We start from the raw sequence: 21,807 nt of genomic DNA, 5'->3' as shown, positions 1-21,807 counted from the left end.
GATGTACTCACCAGGGAGAATAGATTTGTGCACTAGAAGTCCCGAATGCTTGCTTTCATATCACCATCATACAGAAACAAAACACATTTCTGGGATTTCTGGTAGGCAATGAGCACTACCAATAAAGAGTCCTCCTTTTGGGTCTTAAGTCAGCTTGAAGAAAACTTTCAAGGTGCATAGCAGTAGTAGCTGAGCATCTCAGAAAGATGAAGATTTTCATTTACCCCTGCTTGATCAATAAGCTGATAAATCATCCACTTCTCAAAAGGCACAGCATCACTTCAACAACAGTCTCTGTTCTTCAAGGCTTGTAACCCAGAATAAATCACTCCAATTCTACTATTGTCAGTCCAGTGCATCATCACCTTAAAGCGATTCTAAACACGCAATAGACAAGAGTATATCCTTCAGAGTAGAGACTGCGTTTTATTTGTGTGAAGTGTGAGAAATTAAACTTCTAAAGATGAATCATCTGATGACTTCAAAAGATAACACATCAGACGGCCCTTCAAATGTGATCATTGATGGGTTCAGAACAGCCGCCTGAAACTGAACTCAGACAAGACGGAAGTCCTCATCCTGGGATCAGCCCCCTCCGCCTGGGACGACTCCTGGTGCCCCCCTGCCCTGGGCACCACTCCCAAGCCAAAGGACCACGCACGCAACCTGGGCTTCATCCTGGACTCCTCCCTTTCGATGACCCGACAAGTCAACGCCGTCTCATCATCGTGCTTCAACACCCTGCGCATGCTCCGTAAGATCTTCCGATGGATCCCCACCGAAACCAGGAAGACAGTCACCCAGGCACTCGTCACCAGCCGACTGGACTACGGAAACACCCTCTACGCCGGAACCACAGCCAAACTACAGAAACGACTCCAGCGCATACAGAACGCCTCTGCACGACTCGTCCTGGACATCCCCCGACACAACCACATCTCCGGCCACCTGAGAGACCTGCACTGGCTCCCCGTCAGCAAGAGGATCACGTTCAGACTCCTCACCCACGCACACAAGGCTCTCCACGACCTGGGCCCCAAGTACCTCAACAACCGCCTGACTTTCTACACGCCCACCCGCCAGCTACGATCGACCAGCCTCGCCCTCGCAGCCGTACCACGCATTCGCAGAGCCACCGCCGGAGGAAGATCCTTCTCCTACCTGGCGGCCAAGACATGGAACTCCCTCCCCATCCGCCTTCGGCTGACCCAGGACCATCTCTCCTTCAGGAAGCAACTCAAGACCTGGCTATTCGAGCAGTAGCGGACCCCTCCCCCCAGCGCCTTGAGACCCTACCGGGTGAGTAGTGCGCTTTACAAATGCTGGGATTGGATTGGATTGGTTCTGTGGCATCCTGCACATTTATGGTACAGAATACCTGGCTACAGATTAAACCATTGCAGTGATGTCAGCTCTCAGGGAGTTGGGAGAAAAACTGATTCTCACTGCTCATGTGTCCTCCTATGTGGCATTGACTAAATAATCTCCTGAAAAGTGTTCCATTTTATTAGGAGTTCTTGTCCTAAACTATTGTGCCCCTCCAGGGCAATTGAAGAGAATCATGAATGCGTTTCAAATGGCACAGTGCTGCACAATATCTTTCATGAATAGAGTTTTCAATAAATAGATCTATTTGCAAAGACAAAAAATAAGAAATGGCCAAGTTACGAATCCAAGTATATCTGGCCAGGCACTTTTGATAAGTATGCATTTCCTCTCCAATCCTACTGGTTCCACCTATCTTATTCAAACTAAATGGAGACATAGTGAGGATCATCCTCATTGCTACAGAGTAGCCATGTCACTGGTGGTTCACTAATCTACTTCATCTATCAGAAAATCCACACAGGATGCTGTCATGCCGAACTGATCTATTTAAGTTCAGGCCCCAGATCCTGCATCCCAATATTGCATCGCTGAATTTGGCAGCTATGGCCTTGAGCTCTTACTATATCTTCCTCATGCTTGCATAAATATTTTTGAAGGGACATCTTACTCTTTCAACTGGAAGAAGTTCTGCATCTGGTCTATCCAGAAATACTAGGTGTCAAGAAGAAGCAGTCCTGTCACATCTTCTACATTTGGCTAAATTGGAGCTGCAGTTCTCTTCAGTTAAGGCACAAATATCAGTCATTACTGCTTGTTGAAGTTATCCTTTACAAACCACTTTTTTCAAAATCCCAGTTGCAGAAGACTCCTTAAAGTGATTGTAAAAGGGTTCCCCCTCATCAAGAGGTTTGCTCCTCCTTAGGATCTTAAGACAGTCCTTTCTAAATGACTATGTCCCCCGTGTCATTCTGCCAATAAGACTACTTTGCAACATATCTATTGGATGACGGGCCTTTCTAGTAGCCATCACGTGAGGCCTTAACGTTAGTGGAATTTGGCTCTGTGAAGTAAAAGAACTGCATATGGTTTTCCACAGAGATAAAGTTGTGATGATCCAAGTTTCCACTCTAAAGTCTTTTCAGAATTTCATGTCAGTCAAACAATTTCTCTTCCAAACTTCTGGCAGAACGGTTGCTTTCCAGTAGAGAGGGCTCTGGACGTTAAATGGGTCTTAATGTTCTACTTCGATAAAACCAAAAACACTATATAGTCTAGCCATCTGTTTGTTAATTATGGCCCCCATGTGTATGATTAGCCACTTCAAAACAATCATTTTCTAGATTGAATGTATCCCGTATTTTGCACTTTTAGCACAATGCTAACAAATCTTTGTCTGTCGGCCCAGAGCCCATTCAACAAGTGGTGAAGCTGCTGCTGTGACCTTACTAAGTAATATATCCATTGCTGATATATGTTAAGCAACTACCTAGAGGGCGCACATAATTTACGAGTGAAGTGATTACTGCCTGCATGTAGATTCCAGAGCAGATGCCTAGGCGGGCCCGGCCTCTCTGCGAAAACGTTTTGGGCGGTATAGTACTTTTTTTTTCTTTTTTCTTTTCTACATCCCTTCTAGGGATGGGCTTGCACTCTGTTCAGTGCTTTTTACTATAAATGAAGATTCCGTGGAGGAGAATAGATCATTTCTTACCTGTAAACCTAGTTCTCTTCCTGTAGCATTTTTATTATAGTCATAAGTAACCCGCCCTCCTCAGTGGAGAAATAGCAAATGAATTACCCTCAGTCTACCAAGCTCCTTGAAATGAAATGAAATGAAATGAAGAATTTCTAAAGTGCGACATAACTCGGAGGTATCTAGGTGCTAAAAACACTAGAAGGTAGTTATTCCCAGAGTAATGTTACTGGTAAAGCCAGGTTTTTAAGTGCTTCCTAAACTGTAGCAGGTTGTGTTAGTTTTTCAGGGAGGTGGGCAAGGAGTTCCAGATTTTAGTGGTGGTATAGGAGAAGCTTTTGCCTCCCCATTTTGCTTTTAAGATCTTGGGGTTGGCGGGATTGCCACTATTAGCAGATTTCAGTAATCTGCCTGGGATGTAGGGTTTAAGGAGTTGTGATAGTTGTTGTGGTCCTTTGCCGTGTATTGCCTTGAATGTGATGCACAAGGCCTTAAACTGGATGTGCTTGCCGATAGCCAGCCAGTGTAGTTCTGCGAGAGCCTTGGACGCTGAGGCAAAACGAGAGAGCCCAAGCAGAACTTTAGCTGCAGCATTTTGGGTAGTCTGCAATTTTTGTGGACTACGTTTGCTTGCACTGGTCAGACGGGCGTTGCAATAGTCCAGTCTGGAACCAATCAAGGCTGTGACCACTGTTTTCCTGAGCGGTAGTATCTTCCGCACAATTTTGAGGATGAAAAAGCAGGTTGCTGTTGTATGGTTAATCTGGGGCTCAAAGGAGAGCTTGGCATCAAACAGAACTCCCAAGTTCTTGACCCTATCAGCTGATACAGGGGGAGGGGCCATATGACTTGGCCACCAGCTATCTGACCAGACAATAGGTGTATTGCCAAAAAGCATGACCTCTGTTTTTGAGGTGTTGAGTTTGAGACAATTTGTCTGCATCCAATTCCCAATATGATTTATAGTTTTTATACTGAGACGAAGTGTCTACGGACAAACTATTAATAGACACTATGATTTGCGCGTCGTCTGCATATGACACCAGAGTAAATTCAAACATTTTTATCAATTTGGCCAATGGGGTGACGTAAAAATTGAAAGGGTTGGGCTCAACGACAAGCCATGAGGCACTCCACAGGGCAGTGTAAAGTCTGGGGAAATAAACGGGTCAAGTGCTACGGACTGTGTCCTGTTTGACAGGAAAGATTTGAGTAGTAGGAGTGCTTTGTCCCTTATTCACAGTGAGGCAAGACGATCGACCAGCACGTCATGATTGACAGTGTCAAATGCTGCTGACAGGTCTAAAAGTATCAGGGCAGCACTTCCACCTTTTTGAGGGTTAGCCTAAGTTCCTCCGTGGCTGTGATTAGGGCCAATTCCGTACTGTGGTGGGCCCGGAAGCCAAATTGTGAGTGATCTAGGATATCGCCTTCCACGAGGAAGGCAGACAATTCCTCATTTAGATATTTTTCTGTGATTTTAGCTGGGAACGGTATCCTGGAGATCGGTCTGTAGTAGGAAGGATCATCTGGGTCCAAATTTGGCTTTTTCAGGAGAGGCAATATAGATGCTTTTTTCCATTCAGCAGGGAAGGCTCCTGAGGAGATCATGGTGTTAAAGATGGGCCAAAGGACAGGTCCCACGGTTTCTGGGACTAGATGCACAATTTTTGGGGGACAGGTATCAAAAGAGGATCCTGATTTTACTAGAGAGATCAGTTCAATAGTGCGATCAAGGGTAATTGGTGAAAAAATAGATAGAATGGTGGTGGGAGGACTGGCTATGTTATTTTGGTAGGATGTGTTTGCACTAGAATTCTTATCTATGAGTGCAGGTGATTTGACTTGGGGGGGGGGAGGGGGTATAGCTGTCAAAGACTTGGTTGACTTTAAGTTGAAAGGCGTTTGCTAACCTATTCGAAAATTGCTGGTTATTTCCCTGGCTTTGAATTTCAGGGAGCTTGGAGAGTTTTTTTACCGTAGCAAACAATTTTTTTGGACAACCATTAGATGCGTCAATATTTTCTTTGATGAAGTCCGATTTGGCTTTAAGAATGAGCTGTTTATAAATTTGCATAGCCCGTTCATGTTCTGATTTTGTTTGATCATTGTTGGTTAGTCTCCATTTCCTTTCTAGTTTTCTACATGTCTGTTTTTGCTCTTTTAGGGATTTATTAAACCAAGGCTGAGAGCGCCTAGTTGGGTACCTTGTGTTTGGGGGGGCTAATTGTTGTCCCGCATGGTACATCCAGGAGTGATAGTTTACCGGGGTGAAGTTTTGCAAGCCTATTAGTGTCTTACTAAGTTCGTCTTTCCTAATTTTATGCCATGGCCGGAAGCTAAAAGCTTTCCTAGACGACCCTGTGGACCTTTTAAGAGGTAGGTAGATTTTAAACAGCACTGCTCTGTGATTTGACCAAATAAGTGGTACAGTTGTGTGCCATAGAAGGTTAGGATGGTCTGAAAAAATTCCATTCAAGCAGTGCCCTGCCGAGCGGGCAGTTTCCTTAACTCCTTGATCTTCGTAAAAAGAAAACTGACTTAACTGTGACTGATAGGGCATGGCTGAACACTACTGATATGCTATTCCATAAAAGAGCAATGTCAGTTTTCCAGCCTATTAGGCCACATTGTACTTATTTCTTATTACTCTTTAAAAATGGTTTGTGAAAGAGCTTTCTTGTCACTTTGTTGAATTTAGTGATCTTTCTCTGCTTTTTGGATTGGCTTCTTTCTAAACTCAATAGGTGAAATCTGGCAAAATATCCTTTTATAGGCTGCCAAACGTATATTGTTTATTTACAAAATAGCATTTTCAAAATTATATTATATTTCGTTTTTGAAAAGTGCTGTAGGATCCGACTTGTGGATCGGACAGTTCAGTGCATACGAGCATAATGCAAGTTCACCTTCCAGAAGAACTAGGATTTCTAGGTCAGTAACGATTTGTTCATGCACATACATCTCACCTCCATTGATGTGCAGCACTCTTTGCCTTCCCCTGTTTTCCTAATAGTTGTACCAAACGCAGGTCTGATAAGCCACACTTCCACTGTGAGCTCAGAAACATGGCGTCCCCAGCCTCTGCTTGATGGCATCCCAAAAGCTCCATTCTTTCAGGGCTCCTTTTCACCACTAGAAGACACACATATTGAAGTATTGCTGCAATATCCAGATGCTCTAGGCACTGAAGTTCGCAAAGCCTGATGGGAGCCTGCAGTCGGCCTGCATTAACACAGCTGGAGTGCACTACAAGCAAGCTAAACACTAATAGATTGTGATTTTGGTGCATATTACATTGTTTTTATTTTCTTGTATTGTGTATTGTGCAGTGGCGGCCATCATGGCTCGCGGGTGAGGAGCTGGGTGTGGGGGGTTGCCATAAAACAAATTTACTTACCTTGAGACTGGGTCCCGCGTCTCTGATCCTGTTCTCCTGTCTTCGCATCCAGGAACAGGAAACAGGCATGCAGGCTCCCTCCCCTAAGCCAATCACAGTGCTGCAATGCAGGGTTGTGATTCGTCTGAGCGCTGTCACACGGCGCTCTGACAGGGGCCGGGGTTGGTGGGCATGTTCTCCACGCAGGCTGTATGCAGCCTGCATGGAGAACGGGGCATGTGCCCATGACTAGTTTGGGCAGACCGAGAGGGCCGACCAAACAGTCATTGCGCAATTAGAAATGGGCAAACCACTCCTCCCCTTCTCCGAGAGCAGAGCAGCCCCGCCCGCCGCAAAGCTGCAGCACACAAAGCATAAAATTATAATAACTCTAAGGTATTATCATTTTATGTATCTACTTGGCACTGCTTAAAAGCAGTGGGGCGACGCTGCTCCGCCATAGCGGAGGAGCCGCAACTGGTACTGTTTCCTCTGACCAAAGCGTGCCAGTGCACACTGCCGACATGCTGTGGACATGTAACTACAGAGCATCTTTATATTTGTTGCAGTGTTTGACTGTGTAAGGCCATAGCGGCGCATTATATTTTTCGGCTCCTTGTCCCTTTGGATCTCACAATATATGTCAAAGGAGTTTTTGTCTGAATTATTACATATTTCCACCTTTATTCAGTGTACTAGAACTGTTAATAGTGTTTGTTTAATTTGCAGTTGGACTTTAACACATGAAATTATGAAATTTTTATGAGTTTGTGTACACTTAACTAGTCATTCAGCAAGGGGAATAATCCCTAAATGAATAGGTCAATGCAGTAACTGAAAGGGGAAGCCTGATGTGTAGCTTTGTACAATGCATGTAGGGAGTGTTCCCTTGCTAAAAAGATGTGAGAACAAGTATCCAAGTTTTTACTTCCTGTACTGTGACTACTGAAAAATCGTGTGTGCCCTTAGCCTTGGGGATATCCTAGTTGTGGGTTGGCTAGGCAGCCTTCCTTCCTAGATCTACAGAGTACTTTCTGTGCTTAGCATTGCTCTTGCCTGGATCTGTGATGTACCCCCCTGGCTGTGCACTTTGATACTTTCCAGAAATATTGAACCTCTCTTTGCTTTCCTCCAGATCCGAGCTGGCCAGTCGCTAGTGGGAAAGGAATGTACACAGAATGATGTCACTGGAAAGGATCACACCTCGAGTCCTGAGTCGCCAGAAGAGATTTAAAGATATAATGGGGACCTACAGTAGACTTCAGTTTGTTGAACTGACTTTTCTCTTGTTAATTTGCTGGTTGTATATATATTTCCATTTTAAGGAAAAAGGGTGTTAGTACAAAGGACTGGTAGGTCTTTTGTGCTAGACGCACTCTGTATGCAGACAGTCCTCTGTACGTAGGCAGGTGCTTTGTGCAGGTAAAGGTCTTATTCCTGGCAGGGCTCTTTGCTTAGGAGAAGCTTGCATTGAATGAGAAGTGTACCAGCCAGTGCAAGATGCCTACGGGAGGTCTGAGCATGCGAGACTGTAGGACCTATCCTCACCCTCCTCTCCCTCAGGCTCAGAGAGAATACACTGTCTATTTACTTCTCCAGTTCAGAGCAGTTCTCTGCCCACCGAGGGCTGTTCTCTTCTCTCAAGCTCAGAGGACGTTTATGCACACCACTGTGCAAGGGCTTTTCTTTTGTTTATCTTCAGGCTAGAGAAGGTTTATGCACAACGGAGGCCTAGGCTTTTCTCTTTTCTTCAGCTCAAAGGAGATTTGTGCATACTCTAGGGCATAGGGCTGGCCTCTTTCGCCTGGGCCCTATTCCCACCATTTACCTCCTTAGGCGCAGAGGTGAGTTATACACTCTATAGGGCACGGGTTGTCCTAATACCTCTTAAGCATAAAATACGTTTATGCACACAATATGGGATGGACTATCCCCATAACTCTCCCAGAAAAAGCTTTGCATACCATAGAACTTAATTCTTCATAGGAATGTGTAATACAACCAAGCCGCTCTTCCCCTAACCCGGATAAGGGTGTTTGGCTTTGGGCATTATTGCCCTGCACACTTTAGGACTCAATTCAGTTGGAGAATGTCTAATTGAGTAAGACTAAATGCTCTAAGCTCAGTCCCTGTCCCCCCCCTCTTTAATTGGAAATGCTCTGAAGGTGCTGTGGGTCACTGTCTTACAGCACAAGTAGTTTATGCTGAATCGGCGCCCTTGTGACACTTCTTCCCTGAGACGCGGAGGGCCCTGCCTGATCCGCAGAGGTTAGAGGGCATTACAACTACAGAGCATCAGATGGGGTACTTGCTCTCAAAACGTCTCTCAGACCCCCACTGACAATCACTGCCTTGTTTTGCTTGTGTGGATATTAGTTACGTATGAAGTTACGTATGAAGCTGTATGCTCTACAAGATTGAAAACCAGCCCAGAAACTGTAATATTGTCTGAAAGGCTGGAGTACCAGAATAGGCTGCTGTGGCAACAAAGGCACTACAGGAGGTAGTGTGCCTCTGAAGTGACCATCTGAAGTAAGCCTGGGTAAAGCGCTACGCTCGCGAAGTTCGCGCTACTTCGCACTACGTAAATTGCACGTAGCACAGTGCAAAGACGCGTAGCGTAGTGTTGCGTAGTGCAGCAGTCATTTTTTGCTTGCTCGCGGTCCTCAACGTCAAGTTGGCGACCGCGAGCAAGCAAAATGACATCCCGGCGAGACTTTTTCCTCGTTCGCGATAAGCAACATCAAGTTGGCGATCGCGAGCATGGAAAATAAACCTCCCGACGAGATTCTCAATGCGAGGAGGTCAGGTTTCTCATTGCGAGTGGTCGCGTATGCTCGTGACCGCTCGCGATGAGAAACTACCAGTCTGCGTTGAGAAAGCTGCCGCTCGAGTAAAAATCTACTCGAGCAGCAGAAAACTACAGCTCGCACTGTGAAAGATGCCGTTTTCAATGATTGCACAGTGCCGGTTGCTTGTCCGCACTGTGCAATCATTGAAAACGACATCTTGCACAGTGCGAACAGTTCGCGAAGTGCTACGCGTAGCTCGCGTAGTGCGCAGTGCACTTTGCGTAGCTTCGCGTAGTGCTACTTCGCGAACTACGCCCAGGGTTAATCTGAAGACAGGCCAGACCCAGGGCGGTATTTCACCTGAGGCAGGGTGCCCAGTGTATTTCCATATAGTGAAGCCAATGGGGCACAAAAGCTATAGGCTCGTTTTTGAAATTATTTGTGTGAAAAGTCATACATGTAGTCATGTAGATAGATGCCTGTATGGAAGCTCTAACAGTTGCAGTTTCCTTGGAGTAGTTCTGCAATTGTTTTATGAATTACAGATTATGCTCACACAAAACCCTTTTTGAATGTGTAAATGTAACAGGTGCTCATTTAATAATGCATAAACATCCACCTAAGTGCAATGACACTTAACTAACTTTATGTTCTCTTGACATCACAGAAACAATTCCCCATACACATTTCTGGGCGTTTGTCCTCATTTCAGCCCTCGTTAAGGAATATATCTTCTGTGGGCCCATGTGTCTGAGGCCAAATAAGTCAATTTGTATGCAAGAGAAAGCATGCACAATGTTTGCCCGCTGACAGAACAGGACAGAAGGGCCTCTAGGCTCGAAAACATGGGTAGATTGTGTAACACAAATTTGTTCTCAAATCAATTATTATGTAGTGCATTAGTTCAAGACCACTTCATTTGCACTGGTTGTAGACAAGAACAGGGGATCAGAGGTCACCAAATGCGGATGTTTCTAAGTAGAGGGTTCACTGTGAAACAGGAAATCTAATACCTCTTAAGCATAAAATACGTTTATGCACACAATATGGGATGGACAGGAAATCTGATCATAGTGTGTCGCAGCAGAAACCGTCCAAATGCCTACAAATAAGTGTAATCAGTTCACATATAGTGGTATCGGTGGTATGTAAAAAAGTGCAGTGATCAATGCAACAAGAGAAAAAAGTGATGAATACATGTTATGGAATGAACAGTCGTAGCAGTTTCCAGATAGATGGTTTAGTAGTGGTTTAAGAGACAGTCTTACTTTTGTGCCCCATAAGGCACCAAATATATGGTTAAAAGCATATAGGTCAGATTAAATGTTGTCAACAATTGTTTTGTCTGTTTTTTAGAACTCAAAAGATCTTCCTCCGGACACCGAAAAGGCCATTTCGGTATTTTTGGGTGAAATTGCTATTATTATTAGCACTTATGGCACACTTACATCGTGTCTCCTTTAAAGTATAAAGTCGGCCCTCTCCATGGATAACGCTCTTCTTGGTTAATCTGTAATATTATGGCCCAAAAAAGCTGCCTTAGCAGTTGAATGCTAGTGGTGCTTACAACATAGTTCAATTCTGATCTCACAGATAAACGTTCCACCTAGCAAGACACTTGTTTTATTCTGAGCAAGAGTGATCGATTTTGATCTTCAGAAATGGATCTTTTCATTTTTCAACTCTTTTCTAGCTCACTTGCCTTCCCCTCAAACCTCGGTTCATCACCAGACCTTATCAAACAAATTCAGACATCTTTGAAGAACAAGTGTTCAAATTCCTGTAACAAATCATGTTGAATACAGGTTCTTCCACTTGCGTCAATTTGCATTTACCATCCATAATCTTATTTGCTATTTAAGATTTTGCTTGCTTGCTTGTTTATCCTGATTTGTCAGGTTTCTGAAGGTTGTGTGCCGGCAAGTGACCCAATACCTGTGCTCCGTTTTTTTAAATTGCTCACTGGCAACAGTTACTGCCCCATTGACTTTGAATGAAGTTATTGTTACTCCGTTGTTGAAGAAACCTGCCGAAACGCTTTGTTCGGTTTTTCTTCACACATCTGCGGTTTGCACTATTATGATTTTAATGCAGTTTCATGATTTTATGAAAGCCTCCCTTGTTTGGATGAATTATAGGCAGTATTTTTACGCAGTGAGGCTCAGAATCTGTATTTGTAATTGCTATGATGATCTGTGGTTAGCACCCAAGTGTGACTTTTACATCCCTAACTTCTGGACCTATTTGTAGTTTTTGACCAAGTAGATGATGACAAGTTGGTAGGTCACCTCCAGGAGGTGTTGCAGGCTTTGTCTCAGGCAGGTTTTATTTCTTGCTAATCCTCATGACTATTTGTATCTAACCCTTTACCTTTGACCGTTTATCATTCAAGGTGTCCTGCAGCCTCTCCACTGTGTGTGGCAAGCTTCGGGCTAAGCCCTTCACGGCCCGGTTGTTTTTCATTTACGTGCATGCAGGTGATATCTAGATTCCCTTGAACTTTTGGGAGAATTTAGAGTGTGTGGCTCATAAGTTCCAAAAATGTATTGTGGGGGAGTCAGGACTGAATAAGTAGCAGCAGACTGAAGCTCAACACTGACTAACTACATTATGACTGTGTGTAGCAGTGCCAGTCTTTGAGGGCCTCACCTTTTGACTGCCAGACATATGCTTTTACATGTCCTCAGTAAAGAGAGATTAAAATAAAACTTTGTAAATCAGTCCTGGGCCACTGGCTCAGCTCACAGGTGAAGAACTTCTCTCTCTCTCTCTCGACACTGTCACATGAATGTTTCGCACAAGATTCATCTGTTCCTTACTAAGTGGACTTTGACTATCGCCAACATCACTGGGTCCTTCCTGCCTTAAAAATAGAAGGATGCTCTATCTGAGAATTCCTAAATATCTTGAGTCTGCTACAGGTTTTTCAGAATGATTGGGTGTGTCACTTTTTTGTGGGGCCTAAAACATCGACACTCTTTTCCCTATGTTGTCTGTCAGTATCCAGTGGAGTGCAATTTAAAGTATTCTGAATAGTCCACCTTGTCATTTATTTGTTAAACTCAATTCCTGATAGAAAGCGCATTGTGTGGTCTTTTGCAAATTGCCTTGCTTCAGCCAGACAATGTAAACTGCTGTTTCCTACCTTGTCCTGTAAACGGTGAAAAATAGAGTACTCATTTTTGCTATTGTTCCTTTTGCTATGCAACAGTCTCCTTCTTTGTTTGCAGCCCAGATAATTTCTTACCTTAGTTTTACAAAAGGCTGAAGATTCAGATGATCTGATCAAGCCTTAATTGTGTTCTTTATATCAGCTTATCAGTTTGTGTGCCCTGTAGAGATGACACTCATTGTTATTGTAATAAAAAGTAGCGGTTACTGTGTCCAACCCTGATGAGTGCATAAACTAACATGCTGGCTGCTTCAGATGAGCCAGGGTCCACTTGAAGGCATACAGAGTCAGCCCTGAGACAGGCTGATCACATCTATACCAAGCATTTTGAAAGGGAAAGTCTATATCTATGAAATAAATAGAACACCAAAACACAATCTATGCAGTCCCTCATATACGCATGGAAAAACCATTGCTGTGTTTCTTGTCTCTATCCATACATGGCATTACTCTGCCTAAGCAAGGGTAGAAATGGTGATAATTGTATGGACTGTCTTCACATGGTGGATGACACATTAGCGTGCATTTAGAGTGATTCAACATGAGTCATCCATAAAGTCTCATAAGGAGGCTAATTAATGTTTGCCTCAAGGGGGCTTTTAAAGATATGGTCTTCTGTGACTTACGAACTCCTGTGACATGCATAGTAAATTGTGAATCCTTTCTGTAGTCTGAATAGGATCTATAGTGATAGACCTTCTATTAGCACATCTTCCCCAAAGGCAACAATTGTTATACAATGAGAACTCTCAACACAAAAGGGAGGCCATCTTTGGTCTACTTGTGTGCTTATAATCCATTTGAACTGAACAGGGTTAAGTATTAGTAACATGAGTCAAATACTTCAGTGCTGGCCGACTGCTGTGGCATATGCAATCCTAGTTTACAAAGAAAGAAACAGAAAATATTTTATATTTACTTTTTTCTCTTGAACCTATTGGGTGTTGGCTTTGAAAGATAGAACATCTTTAATGAACTCATTTTAAAAGACAAGTAAAATGGTTTGCCTAATATCCTGGGTAAGACCTTCCTGCATGAGCTGAAACAATTGTCAGTGACATTTAACTCATCCTATAGCCATTTGGTATCCTAACCTGATACTAAATGATACTGAATTGAATGAATTTATCCTGCAAATCTCCATTAAGTATAACCACTTCTGTTTTTATCTTTTACATTTATTTATGACTAGTGTTTTCATTTGTTGCATTAACCCCACAGTTTGTTGCATTTTTTCACTCACCAGTTGTTCCCTAAATAACGATTATTTTTATTCATATTATAGTGATTATCGTTCTTTTAGTAAACATTAAAAAAATATTTTTGCTGCTACAAATTACAACAAAGTAAGTAAGTTTCGGCTATGTTTTGTTATTAAACCGTCTACACAGAAACATCTTGATGCTGTCCCATCCCACTAATCATGTTTAGTTAGAATTGAAGCTACAATAAGAGCCCTGTACCATCTCACAAGCTAACTCCTCCTTCTGTGTATCTCCATTCATAATCATAAACACCAAATATTTCGAACCACATGCAGGGATCCCAGAGCACTTTTTCCAAAGTCACATTTGGTGTAGTATCTTCGTCTTACTTTGGAAGGGTCAGGAAGTTCATATGATAAAAAAAATTAAAATTTAGCAGTTGAAAAACAATCTATATTGCCAATACTATTAATTTACATAATTTGCTTTAAAAGATGGAGGAAAATACATTAAACCTTCAAAAGGTTACAAAATAAAATAAAAGTTATATTTTAAAACATTATTCACAAAGCCTTTTTGTTTTAAAATTAAATTAATGACCGGGAAAGATGAGGCAATGTGACTTAATACACTGCAGCAATGTAAAAAAGAGACAGTAGGACACTACGCCTTTAAGGGTACCCCGACTGCCAGTGTCCCATTATTTCCTGTTGTTGTCAGTTCTTATTTCCATTTTCTTGTGACAGGATCTTGGATCACTGAGCTCGGCCTTTTTAAAGCTTTTGTTCCCTCTTAAAATCACTTCAGAGCATTTTTAAAAGTGGCTCACTTAATGTCCTTTAGGGGAGAGTATTTGTCTGTAATTTCCTGACTGGAAATATTTTTCTTTCTGTCACAATATGCCATCTCTATTTGATACATTGAAGCTTTGATTAAGCAAATGTCTAGATGGGGTAGACTAATACCTTTAGCCTGGGCAGATTGGGGCAGAAAAATGGCCAAAGCAGGCCCTCACCAGATCTGTAGCCTTTGTTTGCCAGCATCTAATTACCCCAGAAGGTGTTGTCACTGCAGCTCCCTCTCCAGGTGCAGCCTGAGAGAGTATGAGAATATTTTCCTACTAGGTCACATATAAAGGCAAAAAAGATGAGAATCACTGACTGGCTAGAGAGACTTTTGAGGGGTGACCAGGGGCTTCTCCCTCTACCAGTGCCCCTATCTCACCCTTTGAGGACTCCCGCAGGGTGAGATTCAAAAAGAGAAGGCACAGTGAGTAACAGCATCCCAGTTCGATGTCAAAGGCATTGACATCGCGAAGCGGTACAGCGCCCACTTGCTCACCGTTGAGGGCTAGGTCGACATCGAAGTGAAGGAGACTATTAATGTCGAGACTCTCTTCCACTGCGGCAATGAAGACTACAGTGTGGCTTTTGACGATGAAAGTGTGCAGGCTTCCCTTCCAATCAGACTCTGAGTACTTTAGGGCTTACTCAACTTCCGGACTGACTTGTCCAGTGATCACCCCGGATTTTCATTCTTCACTAATTGCAACTCCACCTGCACCTCCTGAGCCACCTGCATAGTCTCCTCATCCCCCTCCACCTTTGGTGGTAATTCCTGCAGAAATTCCTCTAGCCATGCCTCTGCAAGCACCTGCCTCAGTGACACCTCCACCAAGAGTTTCCAGGTCTAATTTCCAACATCCCTAACCTCTCCGTAGGTCTAGGTCAAAGTCAAGGTATCACCGTCCCCAATACCATTCCATTTTTCCCAAATGGTCTTGATTAAGACATAAACGGGATGGCAAATCCTGATTTAGGACCTTTCACACGACCCCATCCACTGGACATTACTCACTTACTCTAGCAGACTTTCCTCCAGCAAGGATATCTCCTGTGGATGACAACAGTACTATCCAAGAGGTCCTTGTAAGAGATGCCAATAAGCTGAATATCCCTCTTCCGTCAACTACAGCCTCAACATCTGGAATTTTTGAGACACTGCGCCAAGTGTCCATCTCAAGACCATTACTTCGTCTGATCCCAGACCTCATTGAACTGACCAAGGATCTTTTCTTGACTCCGACTTCTGTCAAGGTGGCTCCTTCTCGTCTCCAGAAGAAATACAGACCACCTAACCAGGACCTTTGTTCCTCTTATCGTATCCTGCACCTGACTCAGTGATAGCCTCAGCTGCGCTTTCAAGCTTCATGCCACGACTCCAACCTCTACTGTTTCTCTTGACTTGGTGAGCAGAAAATACTGGATTCAGTAAGAAGGAAAGTATGTGGCACATCAATCACCACCACTATGAAAACAGCGAGACCTTCTTTACTCCTAGAGAAGTACGACAGGTTGCTCTGGGACTCACAACAATAGTTCTACGACCTGCCAAAGGACAGACATGAAGACTTCAAAGAGGTCATAAATGAAGGAATGATGGTTTCCTAACAAGTCTTCAGTGCTGCAGCAGATATATCCTTCTTGTAACCCATGGATACATTCATGGTTTGGCTTTAAATTTTTCCTCTTGTCTCGGACTCACAGGACTTAAACCTGAGGCATAACACACTCCTTAGGCCAGACACACGGTGGCAGAGGGGAAGTGTTTTAGAGGTGTATGTAAATCTTTAAAAACATACACCACATCACTGTGCCCTAGTGAAGCTCATTTGTTCCTCTGATGTAGTGCACAGTGATTTCGGTGGGCAGGGAGGCAGCATACACCAGTGACCATGAGAAGAGAAGCCAGTTTGTATCCCTAAGGTAACACACCCCAAGCCATTGTGGCCAGTCTGCCTCAGCCATTAAACCGGCCACCGGCGTCAAACAATGATTTCCCATTTCCCCCCTCTTTCGTTACCCCTTCTGGTGGGGGAAGCATTACATCTTAGCTTGAAGAGTGGAAAACCATAACCAACGAAAAATGGGTTCTGAATACTGTGCAAAAAGCGATATTGTCTTATATTCAAGTATTCTCCACCAGCATTCTACCAAAGAAGTCATCCCTTTTTCATCAGGAGCAACTTCAGCAAGACGTTTTTATCCTCTTGCAAAAACATGCTGCGGAAAAGGTCCCACTTGCTCAGAGAAGAATGGGATTTTATTCCCATTACTTTCGCATGAAGAAGAAAGGACCAAAGAATGAGTTCCAACCCATTCTAGATATGAAAAAAGCAAGCAAGTGGATTTGCAAAGAAAAGTTCAATAGGTCAGCATTGCATTAGATGTACCCCCTCTGCCATCATAGAAATTTGTTATGCTCTATAGATCTTCAAGATGCCTATTTCCACATACCAATAGCCAAAAAACATTGCAAATTCCTGAAGTTTCTAGTGCGAATCGGCCATTACCAATACAAAGTCTTTCCTTTTGGTTGCAAATCTGTACCCAAGAACTTTTCAAAATGCATGGCAGCACATCTCAGGAGGCTGAAGGTATTCATCTACTCTATCTAGCCATTTGGCTAATCAAAGCTTCAGTGTATCAGCAAGCATGCCAACATTAACAGATAGCTGTCATCAACCTCAACTGATGGAAACTGCATATAAATCAAAAAAATGAATTTCCATCCCAGTACAACCCCTTCATTATCTGGAAGCAGTTTTGGATACGGTAAACACAAATCTTTCCTTCAGAATAGAGACATTTATCTATCCTTCAAAAGATGACTTCATCCAACAGCGGGGCAAATATTGTCTCTCCTAGGATCAATGGCATTGTGCATCTTCCTGGTACCAAATGTACGCATGAACATGAGACCTCTGCAACAATATTTGGATGATCATTGGAACCTGCTTTCAGGAAAATAGGATGACATACTGATCCTAACAATGTTTGTAGAGCAATCACTAAGCTGGTGGTGTCTTCCAGAGAATCTGTTACAAGAAATTAGTTTTCACAAGAAATCCCAATGCAGAAAATAGTAATGGATGCCTCCCTATCAGGTTGGGGTGCTCACATGAGTCACCTTTAGATTCAAGGCTTATGGTCTCCGAAGGAACAGACACACCACATCAACCTCCTAGAGTTGAGAGAGGTACATCAAGCTCTGGGCGCTTTACTAATGTCCTTCAAGACAAACTTCCCCCTTGTCCAAAAAGACAATATAACGACCATTCATTATCTGAACAAGCAGGGAGGGAGGAGATGCAGTTCCTGGAAGCTCATACAATCTGAAAATGACGAATGTCCAGGAATCCCAGGATTATAGCTGTCCACCTGTCAGGCGTCCTGAATGTGGAAGCGGAAGCTCAGCAGAATCATTCAAGAGAACCATGAATGGGTATTAGACAACACCGTTTTGCAAGATATCTTTTGCCAATGGTGTTCTCTCAAAACAGAGAAAACAAGATATGCAGAGACTTCGCCATGAGGTTTTACCAACCAGGCACATTGACAATGCCCCAGGGAGCAACTGGTCAGGCAGATTTATTTTCCAGAGTGGTCATGCCAATGGTAGTTCACAGATCTTCTCCACCTTTCAGAACAGACTCACAGGAGACAACCGTGCAGACTCAATCTTATATACAAGTTCATAGACCAGATACTGCACCTCAACCATCAATCCTTGAACTTGGATGCTTGGCTCCTGAACTCCTACAATATGGCCATTTAATTCTCCCTCAGGAGTGCATGGACGTGTTGACAGAAGCCAAAAGACCACCTACAAGGGCATCTATTGCCTTTAAATGGAATAGATTCTCCATCTTTTGTGCTCAGGGCAGATTTGATCCTATCACCTGCCAAGAAGAGGTGGTGCTTCCATATCCTCTTCATTTGGCCAAAGCAAAGCTGCAGTTTTTCTCTAGTAAAGCCCACCTTGAAGCTATCACAGACTGCAGAAAACGTCCTTCACAAATGTCCTTTTTTTTAATCCTGTAGTTAATGTTTTTATTGAACGCATTAAGGAAGTTTATGTTCCCATCCATTGACCTTTACCTCCTACGGAGTTGACTGTCATTGGAAATCTCTTGGGACCTCCTTTTGAGCCTATATATACATTTTCTATAGAACACATAACACGGAAAGCTTTTGTCCTAGTCTCTGTAATCTCTGCATGCAGGGTTAGTGAGATTTAGTCTCTTTGTTCTCACAGACCTTGCAGTTTTTCACAGTAATAGCGTAGTGATAAAAACTCATCCCAAGTTCCTCTTTAAAGTGGTGTCAGACATTCTTGTCAATCAAGTGATTGCTGTACCTACATTTTTCAGAATCTCTATTTTACAGTAGAGAGGTCCTGCCACACTCTTGATGTGAGAAGAGTGTTTAAAGTTTCATCTGGTCAAAACTAAGGGCTTGAGCAAGTCCAAACAATTGTTTGTGAACTATGGTTTACAACAATTCTTCCATTAAACCTGTACATTTGGAGAGAACAGCTAATGCATACTAATCTTTATGTATGATAGAGGCTTAAATGCATTCACCTTTTTGTTTATAGAAAAAAGATTAGCTCACTCAATAGCGCTGTGTATGCAGAAAACAGCAGGGCTAATTCAATCAGACCTGTATATCTAGACAACAAAGGGGCCACTTAAACATTTCTTTGTGAACTATGGTCTATTACACATCCAACAAATCCTTATTTTAGAGGATAGTCTCTTGCGCACTCCTGTCCTACTAGAAAGTTAACAGACCTTTAGCCAGAAAGTCAAAAGCTCATTCAATCAGAAGTAAAACCACTGCTGCATTTTTAAGAAATATTCCAATCTCCCAAGATCTGCGAAGCAGCAACTTGAAGATCTTTTTTACACTTTTAGAAGACACTATTTTCTTGATTCGGACTCCAGAGAAGATGCCCTAGGAGGCCAAGCCTTTTTGAGAAATCTATTTGCTTAGGTTTTTTAACACCATTTATCTCTTCCCATGTGGTTTAGGGGGATGAGCTAACTATTCTATTCAGTGCTTAGGATTGTCAATGGAGATCACCTGAAGGAGAAGGAATGGCTTCTTACCTGTAATCCTATTTCTCCTTCAGGGGAATATCCATTGAAATCATAAGCAACCCTCCCTCCTTCCCAATGTATGATGAAGTTTGGTGTATACATTCCTGCGTCAAAAAAAAATGAGGCAACTGCAACCTAAGGTTTTGTGTTGTGTTGTCTTTCTTACATTGCCTCAGCTTATAAATCCACATTGTCCTCTATCATTCCCTTTTCAAGAAGCCAAAAAGGCTTTGTGAAGGATGTTTTAAAATGTCACTTTTCTTTCATTTAGTGACCTTTTTATGTATTTTCTTCCATCTTCAAGTAGATTCATGGAATTAGCAATATAGCCTGTTCTTTGGGCTGCTAAATTATAATTTTGTGACACATGAACTTCCTGCCCGATCTGAAGTAAAGTGAAGATACCACAGAAAATGTCACTTTGGAAAAAGTGGTCCCAGATCCCAACATGTGGGAGGCACTATTCAGTGCTTATGATTTCAGAGGAGATTCCCCTGGAGGAGAACTAGGATTACACATAAAACAACATTCCATGTTCATCATGAATCATTCTCTTTCATGTGAATCGGCGTGAGTGTCCATTATGTACAAGTGAGGTACTACACACAATGGGAGCGAGCCAGGGGAGGCAATTTGTACCCCTATGACCACCCTCACTGTATGAGTAAGAGCAGTGTGTTTCCTGAAGCTTTCCATATAAAACTCGAGGTAGAGGTGCCAGCTTGTTCCCTTGATTCACTATGTCTCCTCACACACAATGTTGTGGTGAGCTAATGCGCTCTCTTAAGGCAACACGTAGGGTTGCTTGATTTTGGGCGGCTGGGATATACCCCTTAAGCCAGACACACTGTGGCTGAGAGAAAGTAATATATGTATTCCTCTAAAATAACATACACCCTGTATGACAGTGGGAAGAGAAGCCATTGTGTATCCCTGAGGTCAAGCCATTGTGGTGAAAACCAGTATGTACATTCCACTGAGACAGCACTCACTAAGGGTACAGGGAAGAGTGTGTTTACCCATAAAGTAGCCCATTCTGTATCCCTGCTAGCCGATGACTCTCACGCCCATGTATACACTTTAGGCAGCACAGTTTGTGTTTGATACCAATGTGTAATTCTTCAACAGCACACAGTGTGTCCTTGTGGGTAGGACAAGTAGGTGAACCACTCTACTCTTTCACATCACACGCAGCACAGCTTTTGTTTGAATATAATGTCTTGCCTTAAGATTTCTGTTGTAAAAAATATTGATTATTTATGGTGTAAGATTCCCTCAAATTAAGTGATATATTAATTTTTGTTTTACATTTTGTATTTTAAAATAGTTTTTGCTGAACTGACTTTATGGATATGTGTAACATAGATGTATTATTTGTAGCAGTATCTGCACTATTATCCTACTTTTTATCTATAGATATAGAAATAAACTGTATAGATATAGCTGACACATGTTGCAGCCTTAAAGTGCATGTTCCAAAGGACAGTGACTGCTGCCGTGCCCTCTTGAAGGCGAATGACGGGATAAAATAGCCCTAGGAGAGGCCTTGAACACGTTATCGTCCACACATGACTACTATACGCACAGTATGAACGTTTCGTGTACAGCTGGAGATGCCATTCCCAGGATACTGCTGTTATCCAGAGAACATTTCAATAAAGAGAGTTCTTCAGTATGAAGCATAGACCTTTGAAGGTGAAGCACTGTACCGTGGCCTTAATGTTTACATTGCGCTCTAAAGTCAATGGGCCACATCATGAGATGGGCAAAATTCATACCGAAAGTCTTAATTGATCACGTTTTCTGCAAACATTGATGTATTTTGGATGACGTATTAAACTGCATTTAGAAAAATGTGTATAGGCTATTGTTGTTTCTGTTATTTGTAAAAGCAGACATGGTTGTTCTAGCATACAATCCATGGGGAACAGAGAAGGGGCAGCTAATACAATCAAACTTGTCCTGATTTAATAGATCAAATAGAGATTCATAAAACTAAACTTGTGTCTAGAGAAAAACTGTTTTTCTAGATGAAAGCAGGCATGATGACATCAAACCTACAGAGAAAAGATGGGCTTACCTAGACAAAATTGTGTATTTAAAGAACCATGAGGCTGATGGAGGTAAACCTATATATAATGAAAATGAAATGAAATGAAGGTTTTATAAAGCGCATGTATGCCGAGCCGTCTTAGCGCTAGGGCTGTCATAAAACTTGAGCAGAGGGAGCAAGCAAAGATTAAGACTTGGGTGCAAACAGCCATGTTTTTAGCACTTTTCTGTCTGTTAGTTT

At 42.7% G+C, this 21,807-nt stretch overlaps 1 protein-coding gene across 5 annotated transcripts in view; it reads left to right on the top strand.

Moving 5' to 3' along the window:
* Window positions 1-21,372, top strand: part of INPP5K (inositol polyphosphate-5-phosphatase K) — a 501,130-nt gene extending 479,758 nt beyond the window's left edge. For all 5 annotated transcript variants that reach the window (XM_085649054.1, XM_085649055.1, XM_085649052.1 and 2 more), the window contains one exon: window positions 7,537-21,372. In XM_085649054.1, coding sequence (XP_085505180.1) covers window positions 7,537-7,635 — 99 coding nt within the window. In that variant the 3' untranslated portion in view covers window positions 7,636-21,372. The remainder of the gene's footprint in view (window positions 1-7,536) is intronic.
* The last annotated feature ends 435 nt before the right edge of the window (window positions 21,373-21,807 follow it).

This window comes from Triturus cristatus, chromosome 3_2 (assembly GCF_964204655.1).
Source record: "Triturus cristatus chromosome 3_2, aTriCri1.1, whole genome shotgun sequence".
Classification (NCBI taxonomy): Eukaryota; Metazoa; Chordata; class Amphibia; order Caudata; family Salamandridae; genus Triturus; species Triturus cristatus.
This window is presented reverse-complemented; position numbering and strand designations above follow the sequence as displayed.